General features: G+C 38.8%; 1 protein-coding gene across 4 annotated transcripts; it reads right to left on the reverse strand.

Moving 5' to 3' along the window:
- Nucleotides 1-645: 645 nt before the first annotated feature.
- Nucleotides 646-12,617, reverse strand: LOC126078973 (HLA class II histocompatibility antigen, DP alpha 1 chain-like). 4 transcript variants are annotated; one of them, XM_049889841.1, is made up of 6 exons: nt 12,431-12,617; nt 7,318-7,563; nt 6,717-6,998; nt 6,347-6,497; nt 1,465-1,572; nt 646-1,382 (listed from the first exon to the last, which is right to left on the reverse strand). In XM_049889841.1, exons 1-5 carry the CDS (start codon nt 12,510-12,512, stop codon nt 1,506-1,508), a joined length of 828 nt encoding a protein of 275 aa, XP_049745798.1. In that variant the 5' UTR covers nt 12,513-12,617; the 3' UTR covers nt 646-1,382; nt 1,465-1,505. The 4 variants fall into 4 exon arrangements, with proteins under 4 accessions (XP_049745798.1, XP_049745790.1, XP_049745807.1 ...); XM_049889833.1 differs by having other exon boundaries at nt 1,465-1,647; XM_049889850.1 differs by lacking the exon at nt 1,465-1,572.
- Nucleotides 12,618-13,297: the final 680 nt, after the last annotated feature.

Raw genomic sequence — 13,297 nt, forward strand, 5'->3', positions numbered from 1 at the left:
TTACTGTTCTTTTTCCGGCTGGTCTCTTACCAGCCTGAAACATAACCCCTTCCTCTAAATTCTCAGTCTCACTTCCTCTGGGAACTCACATCTATACGTATAAATGTTTCCTTTTGTTGTAAATATAGGTTTGTAACTAAGCTTAACCATTTTGTTCCGTCTTTAAAATTAATGGCATCAATATGTGTTTTAATTTTTTTTAGATGCATCTATCGTAGTTCTTGCCACGTTGTTTTACGTTAATTTTCTACATCTGTCTTTAATGAGGGCTCTGGTTTCCTAAAAAGCAGGAACTAAAATCATATGGACCGTTGTATTCTTGCATTAGAAGACTCCTTTGCACGTAGGAAGCACTTAAACTTTTTGTGAATTGAATATCCCCAACTAGATTGTATTATGTAGATATATAAATTGTGGCTTCTCAGTCAAAACAGTAAATGGCAAATGACTAAAATCGTTGCATTAAAATTATGAGAAATAGACATCAAGAATATTTTTCTGTGTGAGGGTATTAGATTCAGAAATACTCAAGGAAGATACAATTCCTTCCACAAAACTCTTTTCACCAAATTACTGTTCACTGCTGCCGTCCTGTGTGGCTCCAACAACAACTTCTGCTCTGTGGAAATGAATAATCATTTCTTCCTTGAAACAAAGAATGGACTGACTGGTGGCCAGGGATTAACCAGCCTCAGAATCACTTCCCAAATGATACACAATACTCATTTCATCATTCAAGTATCAGTCACAAAAAATCCTCTGGATGCTGGTTGCTTGGATCTTTGAAAAATACCCAATTGCTGTCGAGTCGACCCACATGTGTCAGACTAGACCTGTGCTCCAAAAGGGATTTCAGTGGCTGATTTCAGAAGTCGATCCCCAGGACTTTTTTCCAAGGTTCTTCTGGGTAGACTTGAACCTCCAGCCTTTTGTTAATAGCCAAGCAGGTTAACCATTTTCACCACCCAAGTTATTTCCACTCTCCACTATTCCCCTGTATATCCACAGTCTTGCCAAAACTGGATCCTGATATTTCATAGAACTACATGGTTCAAACTTTCTCGAGATTCATCTCTCATTTCTCCATAGCACAGGTCAGTGAAGTTTTCCTCAAAGTGGATGGAAGCCCAGTAAGGGAACTATCTCCACAGTAGTGCTACAAAAATGTCAACATTTATTAATTACCATCTATGTGCCAGTGCCAGGAAACTTGCTCAGCCTGGGAGCTTTAAGGTCATAGAAGATGACAGGACTTAAAGGGTTCAGCAAATAAGTTGGGGTGGAGAGCACAAAAAGTGGGAAAGGAAGTTGAGACTGAGGTTGTAGGGCAGCTGGAGTTCAGATGTCTCTTAGGTCCTCTTCTTTTACATAAATCTTGTCACCTGCAGCAAGACAAACACCATTACTGTCATCCCTGGATTCAGGACTCCAAGCTCAGGCCCACCTTCCTCACTTCTGTTATACCTGTTCCCTCTCTTGTCACTGCCCCATCCAGGCCCCAGGCATTAGGTGGTCATTCTTGCACTTGCCATTGTCCTCCAGGTGAGCAGCAGTGAGGAGTCAGGGAGAGCCCTAAAGTGATAGAATTTGGCCCAATCCCAAGCTGGCTTTGGAGGCAGCCTAAATGCTTGAAGTCTCCAAAATATCCTGAGAAGGAAAGTGGCCACATTACTGAAGCCACAGAATAAGCTCAACTTTGGGATGATAGCAATAAAGGAAGGATAACTGATCACACTGTGTAAAATCGCTCTTTGAAGGGATTCCAAAAACACCATGTATTTTCTCAGCTGACCTCTGTTGATTATCTGATAAGATTCAGGAGTTTCCCCTTCCTGAAAGCTTTTATCGCCTTGGCTTTTATAATAACATATTTCCAGTTCCTCAACCTGTCTGCTTTCTCTCAGTTTTCTTTGAGTACTTCTCTTATTGTATTTTGTTAACAATGGATTTTTGCATTAATTTTGATTCTGAAGAATATTGTGTTAAAATAACATTAATCTTGGTTACTGATCTTTTTGGTGCTCTTTCGTACTGAAGGCAAATGCCTTACTAGTCCCAGCCCCGCTTTGTATAATCCCCCTTAAAATATGGGATTGTGTAGGATTCTGCTCATTCTGCTCTTCTCATTCTGAACAATCTCCTTGGGCAATCTCATATCTTCAGCAGTGCCCTACATACATACAGATCACTGACAAAGTTATTTATCTCTAGCTTTGGCCTCTCCATTTAGCTTCATACACCAATTTTCAACTGTTTACAGAACTCCCTACTGAGTTGTCTAATGGACCTCCAACCCAACATGTCTAAACTAAGCTCTTCATTTTTTCCCCTAAACCAGTTTCTGCTCTTATACTTACTATCTCAGTAAATGTCACCGTCACTCAATTTATCACCCAGGACAGGAGTCTGTGTCCAGTCAGTGAGCAAGCCTGTACATTCCATCTCTGACATATCTCCTCAAATCTGTCTTCTCCTTTACATACATTCTGTCATTACTATAATTAATATCTTATTATCACCGGAACTAGTCTATATTACCACCAGACTCATTATTTTATGTATAAATCTGAACATATATGATCAAAATATCCACAGTTGTACTGTTGATTGCCTGCCAGGCTGTCAAATTCTAACCCCAACTTCACCAATTACTAGACCCGTGATTTTGTAGAAGTTATTAAGTTTTAAAATCAATATCCTCTTTGTAAACAAGGAATAATACCAGTGCCTACCTAAAAGGATATCAAGAGAATCAAATGGCACTACGTATATAAAAGACTTGGAACTGTTCCAGGTACACAGTAAGTGCTCCAAAAATGTTACTAATTATTATGTCATTATCCCACCTAAAATTCTTTGGTGGTTACACAATTACTCTCAGCATAAAATTCAAAGCAGAGGATACATGGTACATAAGGTCTTTTGAAAGGTTCCCTGCCTACCTTATCAGCCTCCAGTCATGTCCCAGCATGCATTCTATTTATAACCATGATGAACTCCCTAAATGGATCATGTTATTTTAACCTGCTGTTTCTTTCTATGTTTTTCCTTCTGCCTGGAATGTCTTTCTTTCCGTGATGTACTGTACCTATTTCTCAAGATTTATGCATTCACCCTTACTAGAGGACTTTCATCAGCCTTGCCCAATGCGTGTTGATTGCACCTTCTCTGAGCTGCCAGGCTCCAGTTAGCACCATTATTACAACATTTGACATATTGTATTCTAATAATCATTTTCTTTTCTTGTACTTTCTGGCCACAGAAAATGTTTGTTTATTATTACGTGATCTGCACCCAGAAAAGAGCCTGTGACAAAGTAAGTATTCAACAAATACACCTTAGATGAATTAATAATATACTAAACAACTCAACAGACATCTGTTGAGGAGCTACTATATAACAAAGGACATGTGCTAAGCTGTACAGGTACAAAGATGATAAAGAGGGTGTTTCTGATTCATGACAAGATGACCAGCTAGCAAGAATTACTGGTTTTCTCCTCCCTCATCACAGTTCTCTATGGGAAATTTATGAAAGAACAAAGAAAGCCTGGGTCTGAGGAACCAGCATGAAAATTATGAGAAACATCTGGAGAGGTCAAAGGCCACCGTGAACTAGTGTGCATGGAGCAAGGGGTTGGAGAACATGGAGTCAGGAGCCTAGTTTGGCTTGTGGCTAGCTGCAGCAGTGATAAGACTTGTTGGTGGAGAGCTTTTAAATTTTCCTCTTTCCTCTCTACAACATTGCCTTGGGAGAATCACTGTCTGTCTTAGTGTCTTTGTAAGATAGAAATCAGTAGCAAACAAAGCCCCATGGTGTTAGCAGGGTAATATCAGCCTAACAAGAAAGCTGTGGTGGAATGAAAAGCTGATGAGAATGGTTATACGTCAAGAATGATTCTCTGATACCTAGGACTCCTCCATTCTGGGGCTCTTTCTCTCTTGTCTCCTTAAATTCACTAACATTATGAACCTGATATCACCAATAGTAACAAATACTATAAAGGCTTAGGAATTATCTGAATGAAGAATACACAAGACTCATATGGAAGATACTTTTAAATTATATTAAAAGACATAAGAAAATATCTGAATAAATTAAGAGATATTACATGCTTAACATCGAATATTACAAATATGTGAACCTTTCCTCAAATTAATCTATAATTTCAATGCTATCACAACAAAAATTCCAAGTAGAATTTTTGAGAAACTTGATAAACAATTAAAAATTTGTATGAAATAATAAATTAGCTTAAATAGCTAAATCAAAAACAAAAAAGGAAAGAGAAGAAATAGTTCTACTAGATACTAAGACATACTACAAAGTCACAGTACTCAAAACAGTAGGATACTGGCACAAGAAGAGACAAACAGATCAATGGAATGAAGCAGAGACAGACCCATTATAACGGGAACTTTATATATATAACGAAAGGGCCACCAGAAACCTATAAAGGGTGAACCATTTATTAGTTGTTGGGAAAACTGGTCCACTAAACGGAGAAAAATAAAACTTAACCTCCATTTAACATCAAATACAAAGGTGCATCACAGAGGAATTGAAGAATGAAACGTGAAATTTAAAACCACAAAAAATATTGTAAGAGAATATCTCTGAGACTTCATCGTGGGAAAGAACTTCTTATACAAACCCCCAATACAAAAGCATGAAATAAAAATATCAATGGATTTTATTACAAACTATTAAGGATTTCTGTTCAACAAAGGAGACGAAGAAGGAACGTGCCAGAATTCAGACTAGGAGAAAGCATTTGCAATGCTTAAAATTGACAAGGGCCTACTAGCAAGACTATACAGGAAACTCCTGAAAATCAGTAAGAAAAAGATAAGATCTCACAGTAGAAAAATGGGCAAAAGATATGAACCAGCAATTTATAGAACAAGAATCCCAAGTAGCTAACAACACATAGTCCAACTATAAGTAATTTAAAAATGCAAATTAAAACAGCAGTAATATATTCCTTTATGCATACAAAATTGGGAAAAATTAGAAAGCAGGATAATATCCAATGTTGATGTGGACTTATGAGTTGCAGAAAATTTCAGGTACTGCTGGAGGAAATACACATTAGTGTAGTCATTCTGGTGACCAGCTGGACAGTACTTAGTCAAATTAAGGAGCTGCATCCTCAATGACCCTGCGACCCCTTTCTACGGTATATACATTCCAGAGATTCAGGTCCATATGGAAACATAGCATTGTTTGCAATAGGAAAAAACTAGATGCAATACAGGTATCCCAGGGGGAATATAGATACATGGAAGTCGTGCACAGTAGGATACTATGCACTAGTTGGAAGCAACAGATTAGAATACAAAATTAGATCTATAATGTAATATGACTTTGGTTAATTAAAAAGACGTACACTAAACAACACTATATGCTATACAAAGAGATATGCAAGTAAAAGGACACTCATCAAATCCATCAGAATGTTTACCTACAGGGTTGGAGCAAGAGGTTAGATATGGCAGTGGGGACTGGGGATTGAAGGGAGCAGATAAGGCAAGAAAGAGAACTTGCAGGTACCAATGATGATAGTGTGAGGAGTATGACTGACCTAACCCTCTTCACCTGAGGTGCAGCATAAGAATTACCAACAACAATAATGAATAAAATGTGGTCGTCATCACAGAAAGATCAAAAGATCACTAATGGGAAAAGAACTACAAAAACATATAAATATATAAAATATATTCTGTACATGATAAATAGGAAATATGGAACCCCAGAAGAAGTTTTGCCATTCAGGGAGTGCAAGTGGTATTCAGTGGCAATAGCAAACAAACTCTCTACTAAGCACCTATCACACTGTGTGGCGACTATGTGTTGAAAGATGTATCTGGCTCCACTACCAGACTCTGGGCTCCTGGAGAGTTTGGACTTGCCCTTTTTCTTCATAAAATAGGGAGCATAGGATACTGGTTAAACAAACAGTCTTGGATCCAGACTTCATGGCTTTGAAAGCTAGCTCCACTATTTCCTGGCTGTGTGACCTTGGTCAAGTTGCTTAACATTTCTGTGCCTCATATCTCTCACATGTAAAATGGTGACAATAATACCATCTACCTCATAGAGTATTTATGAAGATAAAATTAGTTAATAAATGTAAAGCACTCAGAATAGTCCCTGACACATATTACTCAATAATTCATTAAAATTATTGTTGTTGTTATGTAGTTCAATGCTTTTAACTCATTAAGAGATCAATGTACACTTATCAAATTGAATTCTTCTTCCCTTCCTTATACACTACAGATCCCAAGAGACTTCCTCTTTTCTTCCAACTGTATCCTAATATCCCCACTGCAAAATAACTCACAGAGGTCCCCGGTCCCGAGGGTCACTACTGGAATGCAGAGCCTTTATGATGAGGACAGTGCCAGCAATGATGTTCACTAGGCCCACTGCCAGGCCTAGAGCACAGACCACAGTCTCCGTCGTCTCAGGCACCTGGATTGGCTCCTGGGCCTCTGGGGGAAGAATGAAGAGATGGGGTCAGGAGGTGCAATGAGGTGTGGGACTGGCCTGGGCTGTGTGTGGGCTTTGGAGGTTATAGACCATCTGATGGCATGTTAGCATGAAGAGAGGACTGAGACCTGGTGAGTGGTAAAACCAGGAGCTGAGGGCACTAGGCCCTGGGAGTGAAGAGGGCACAAGGGAGGTTATTCAGAGGAAAAGAGGCTCCATACCCCAGTGCTTGAGGAGAGGCTCCTCCAGGCCCCAGTGCTCCACCTTGCAATCATAGACGTCCTCTGCTGAGGGCAGGAAGGTCAGGTAGTGGAACTTGTAGAACTTGTAATCTGTTCTGGGCAGGAAGAGGCTCTCACCAACACCCTCAATGACCGTCTGCCCGTTGCGTAGCCACGTGACATTGAGTACCGGAGGGAAGAACTTGTCAATGTGGCAGATGAGGGTGTTGGGCTGGCCCAGCTCCACAGGCTCCTTAGGAAACACGGTCACCTCAGGGGCATCTGAGGGGAGACAGAACCTGGTGAGTCCCCTGTTCTGGGATGAATGCAAAGGCTCCATCTTTGGGATATCATCTATCTCAGGATCATGATTCAGAGTTAAGAGTCTTATTCCACCGATCAGCCTCACTCAGCTCAACCTTTCTCTTGAGTGAGAAGGACGATCCAAGCCCTTGGCTGTACTGGACTAAGCCCATGGTTACCCAGGTAAAGATGACCAATCAGTAGTGGGCATTTGGGCCTCCCATTCTGTGTGTAGCAGAGGAGCCCTCTCATCCCTTCCCAGCAAGGCTAAAGAGGAAGAAGCAGAGATACACAGTACCATTGGTGGCTTGGGTGTAGTTCAAATGTTGGATCCCATACTTCAAGTTGCTCTCCATTCTTGCCATGTAGCTTAGCCCAGCTTCAGCGTCAAAGTAAATGGCTTTGCCAAACTCTGGAAGATGCCAGACAGTCTCCTTCTTGTCCAGATTCACAGAGAACATCTCATCCTCATCAAACTCAAACATATACTCCCCTGATGGACCATGCGTTTGTGTAAACATAGCAAAAGTTGACACATGGTCTGCTGCATAAAGAAAGAGGTGATACAATGTAAGTATGAATACGTAAGTGGTGGAGACAGAGAAAGGATAAAGATTTATCAATATAAAAAGGCAGGAGGAAAATGGTCAAAGGAAGAACATAAGGGGGAACGCCAAAAAAGGAGATAATGTAGAGTGGACGATCCCCACCCAGTGCGGGATGATAGCAGCTATAAAAAGAAATAAGAAAGGAACAAAATGGGAAAAGAGTATCATTGAGGAGTCAAGATGCTTCCTTGGTCTTTGAAAGTCTAGGCATCATGACCCTCCAGGAATAGTGATAATAATAGTGACAGGTAACATTTATTGAATATGTACTATGTGCCAGGCACCATTCTAAGTACTTTACGTATATTTTCTCATTGAATGGTGACAATAACCTATGAAGCAAATACATTCATAATATTTCATAGATTATAAAATACAGTGACTTTAAGTAATTTACTCAAGGTCACACAGCTGTTGGTGGAACTAGTAGAGATATTTTCTCTACTCATAAGATCTCAGAACTCTAGAGATTTACAAATAATTTTTAAAGTCATCGGATGAAGGGAATTTTTTTTCTTTTTAAAGAGAAAACAAACAAAAATAGAAAATTGAGGGAGAGAAGAAATCATTCTTCAAATTTAAGTACTTTTTATAATCTTTAACTTTCCGTTTTAGTTTATGAACATGAAACTCCAGGGTGCATTCTTTTTTCGGAAGTTTCCACTTTAGGCATATTAAATTCAAATGTGTGGTACAGCTGTTTTGAAAACAGTTCTGAGCTTATTCTTTGAATTTGTATTTTTCATGTTTATTTTAAATGAAACTACAAGTCATTGCTGAGTTTGAAATACCTGTGGGATTTAAGTTATTTTGCTTCTTAATCTTATCAGTTTATAAGAAGTAGAAAAAAACTAGAGAATAAAAGAAACTGACATCATTAAATAAAGCAATGAAAATATGACAATTTCTGGGTTTAGAATAATAGATGAATAAGAGTGAAAAGGGACGTTAGGGGTTATCTGGTCCAACCTTCTAACTCTTGGATTTCCACTATAGCAGGAACAGCCACTGGGGAACCCATCCTGTGCTTGGACACGTCTATTGAGAGAAAGATCATCCCTTCACAAGCACACTTAGGTTCTTGCTCCATTTTAAAAGTTTAGAGGCATTACTTTCTGAAAAGAGGGTAAAATAAAAAGAGACAAAATCCTCTAAAAGTTGAGAGCAAATTTGCCAACATGATGTAGTTTGTACTTCTTTCGATACTTTATTTTTTTTTAACATTTTCACAAATCTGGGGTCTAAAGATTCACCAGATTGAGACAAATAATTTTTCTTCAAATATCTTTTTCATTCAGACAAAAAAAAAATTGTTATAAGCCTACCATATGCCAAGCATTGTTAGACACTAAAGATTCAGGTAAAAATAAGATAAAGTTCTTGTCCTCAAGATGCTTACAATCCACTGAAGGAAACAGACAAATAAACAGACAATTACAGGCACAGTTTGATAAACACAGAAATATTAGTATATACAAGGTGCTATGAGGAACAAAGAGGAAGTTCATTGAAATCAAACAAGGTATTAGGGAAGCAAATAATGTTGCTTGAGTTTAGACAGTCAGAAAACAGAAAAACATGTTAAAAAAAAAAAAAGCCATTTCTCAGTCAGTGAGAAGAATGTCAGACGTGTAGGCCAGCATGACATATGACATACTGGGATAACTGTAAACATTTCAGTATGATTGGAGCCAAGGTATATGCGGAAGAGCAGCAGGAGATGAGAAGAGAGAGACAGGCAGGGGTCAGATCATGATAAGCCTTGCATGCAAAGCTCAGGACTTTGAACACTATCCTTGAAGTCAGAAGGAATTATTGAGGGGCTTTAGAAAGGGAAATGGCGTAGCAGATCTGCAAGTTAGGAAGACCACTCTGGCAGCAGTATGCAGGATCAGTGGCAGAGGGCTAGTTAGAGGCAAGATCAGTAGCACTTGTAGCAATGAGAAGAGTGAAAATGGGTATAGAAGCAGATGGAAGACAGAAAAGTAATGAATTTGAATGACGTTAAAGGGATTCAGCTCTACAGGATTTGGTAAGCAATGTGGAAAGTAAGGGAGATGGCCCTAGGTGACCTTTGGATTCCTAGACTGGTCAATGCAATGAACTTGATTCCATTAAATAAAGAGGTGATGAAGAAAGAGGGACCGATTAGGAGAAGATGTTGAGTTCAGGTTGTGGCATATTGAGTTTAGAACATCTAAAAAGTACCGTGGTAGAAATGATCATTTGGTGTTTTTATCTAATGTTTGGATCTTAGGAGAGAGATTTGGGCTGGTGACAGGGAACCGGGAGTCATCAGTGGTAGCTAAAGGGTAAATGAGATTGTCCAGAAAGAGTGCATTACAGAGACCTGAGAATATAACCTGGGGAATACGAAAACTAAGAGACAATTTCAAAGCAGAATAAGCTGGATGTTGCCTGTCTACCATTACTGAACATTTTGATAAAGGGCACAATAGATGGATTTTGACCAAAAGGAGGAAAAACGTGGAACAGTGTTTCAATTTCTTATGAAAACCCCGTCTACTGGATTCACTGAGACTGGGGAACCTGAATCTATTGCCCTGAGATTATTGTTAAACCTTGAACCAAAATTTTCCCTGAAGTCATCTTTAAATGACATAACAGTTCAGCTCAATTAGTAAATAATGTTTGCACTGAACATTGAGACCTTTTAAAGAATTATCTATACGAGATCAAATTGACAACAGTAACTCTATAAGGCATAAATGAAAAGTTTAGAGGGCAGTGAGTCTAAGCTAATGGTGGTGAAACAATATGGGTAGAGATGGTGAGAATGGTGACACAATATAAAGAATGTAACCAATGTCATTGAACTGTACATGTAGAAATTATTGAATGGGTGTATGTTTTGTTGTGCATATTTTCACCAAAAATAAATAAAAATAAAATAACAAAAATGAGGAGGATCTAGAGAAAAATAAGGACAGAGTAAGTTAAAGGAGGATAAAAAAAAAAGTTCCAAGAAGAAATAAGGAAGAAGTGATTACAGTGCCAATGTCATCAAGAACTCAAGTCAGATAGACACGAAAAAATACCCACAATGTTTGGTCTTACATAGCAGTCATTTAAGGCCAGGCTGAGAGTATATTCAGTGGCATATAGGAAACAAATGTCAGAATGCAGTGGATTAAGGGCTGATTGAAATAAAAGAAAGTGAAAAGACATTATAAACTCTTCGAAAATTTTAGCTATGAAGGTAAGGATACAGAGAATATCTCTAGGATAGGATGTAGAGTTCAGGCTAAGTTGGGTTTTAATTGTTGTTCATATTTTTGTTTTTAAGGTAGAGAACATGCTTATATATTGAGAAAGAAGGAGCCAGTAGGGAGAAAAGCACTAAATATAGAACTGAGTTAATTGTTAATATCTATCAGTAGCCCTAAAAAACATTCACGTCTATACAAAGTTATGTCCACTATGGTGTTTGTTATAACACGACATTGGAAATAACCTAAGTGGCCATCAACAGGACAATAGGTACTTCTGTTTCTCCCCAGTCTCATCTCTCTTTCACTTCTACCCACCTCCAGGCCCCATATCTTAAATAAAACTCTACAGGGGTCACACAGTACATCTTTTAGGAATCTGCTTTTATATGAAGAACACTAATCCTTCACAGGAAACCCTGGTGGTATAGTGGTTAAGTGCTACGGCTGCTAACCAAGAGTCTGGCAGTTCAAACCCACCAGGTGCTCCTTGGAAACTCTATGGGGCAGCTCTACTCTGTCCTATAGGGTCACTGTGAGTCCGAAATTGACTCGACAGCAGTGGGTTTTTAATCCTTCGCAGCACTAGACTTTTGGATGGCAACATGGCTCACAGATTTGATGCTCCCTGATGTCAGGACTGTGTAGAGAAAGAGCATTCACTATGATTTATAGTTCCTGGTTGAATGTTGGTAGTTGTCCAAAGTCTAGGCCTCTCAAGGCAGCAATAATTCCCTGCTTCACTCAAATCACAAGGTTAACAAAAACGTAGACACAGCTGTCTTGGGTGAAGAAAGCATTTGAACCAACCACAAAGATCCTGGGAAGGTCCTAGGATCCTAGGAGAGAGGGAGGAACACAGGAGCACCCTTAGGGCTTTCTCTTTTAGGTCCCAACACACAGACCACTTGGCTGAGAGTCCCTCATACGCCACAAGAAGCAGAGTCTAGAGATCCAGGAGAGTTATGAGGGACATAGTATCCCTGAGGGTTCAGTTAGAAAATAACCGGGGGCAGAACTCTGGGGAATGCAAACAGTATGATGATCAGAATCAGGTCTGGGTTTATATTTTGGATCTTTGACTTGATTTGTAACTTTGGAAAATATATTAATCGTTTTGAGCTTCAGTTTTTCATCTTTAAAATAGAAGTAATAATATCTTCTTTGAAGGTTCTTGTGAGCAGTGTATGAGGAAAGATACTAATTACATGTCTAGTAAATGATGACTGCTATATTGGAGCCCTGGTGCCTTGGTGGGTTAAATGCTATGCCACTGGAATCTACCAGCTGCTCATTGGACACCCTATGAGACAGCTCTACTCTGTTCTACAGGGTCACTACGAGCCAGAATCAACTCAACGCAACTTTTTGTTGTTCTTGTTTTGGATTGTTATTATTATCATTAGACCAAAAAGGAACAAAGGGGGACCTCACTCAAGGGAAAAAAGAAGAGCGAGAAGGGGCAGAGAGGAAAATAGATCAATGGTTTCCTGAAATCTCTCATTTCTAAAGCAATGTAGTAACCCCGTTCCCACCCTCACTCCCCTGTTCTCTCATCCTCCTGAGCACTTACCCTTGATAGCTCCAGCTCTTTGGGCACTCAGCAGACAAGCGAGGGCAAGGGCTCTCAGAATCATATCTTTGATCTGGAACATTCTCTTTTCAGGACGCACGTTGTGAGGTCTATGACCATTTCAAGCACAGGAACACTGATGAGGAATAGGTGGCAAGAGCTCTAAAATTGTAGACTTGGATTACTCTAAAATGGCCAAAAGGGGTGGAGAGGAAACAGCTTGGCTAGGCTCAACCAGTGAGAGAAATTTTAGAGCTGACATTCTCTGTTGCTAGGTAAAGAGAGCACTGAAAGGGGATGGAGAAGAAATGGGAGAATTTTTAGGGGCCAACATGGTCCAGGGGTCTCCAATTCATAGATTATTTTCAGAGTTAGAGAGACCTGAAAAGATAAGCCATACGAACATTCTTCCAACAGCAGTTGTTTTATATTATGTTCTGTTATATGATAAAATTAATCTTTCATTCATTCCACATTCCCATTGTTGATATTCAGATTATTTTTGAAGATTTTTATCCATTATTTTTTCTAAATTATTTAATCACATTTACAAAAATATTGTGTTGATATTTAGGTACAAATCTAGCAAGGAATTAATCTTTCTGTCCACCTCCCTGAAATATCCGTCTTTTATTTAATTTTTTATGTAAACTTTTGATAGTTTTATTTAACCCAACCCCAGTGCCATGTTTTATTTAGAGGTATTAATTAATTTGAATGAAGTTGAATTTCGAGTATTTTCCTATTCCTGGTTATTTTTGTTAATGAATTTCCAGATAATTCTCATTACTATTTATTCATATTTCTTTTTTTTTCAAGTACGTAAGCTGTCTGAAAATGTTAATTTTCTCTTAAAATTACTATTTC

Source organism: Elephas maximus, chromosome 1, assembly GCF_024166365.1.
Source record: "Elephas maximus indicus isolate mEleMax1 chromosome 1, mEleMax1 primary haplotype, whole genome shotgun sequence".
Classification (NCBI taxonomy): domain Eukaryota; kingdom Metazoa; phylum Chordata; class Mammalia; order Proboscidea; family Elephantidae; genus Elephas; species Elephas maximus.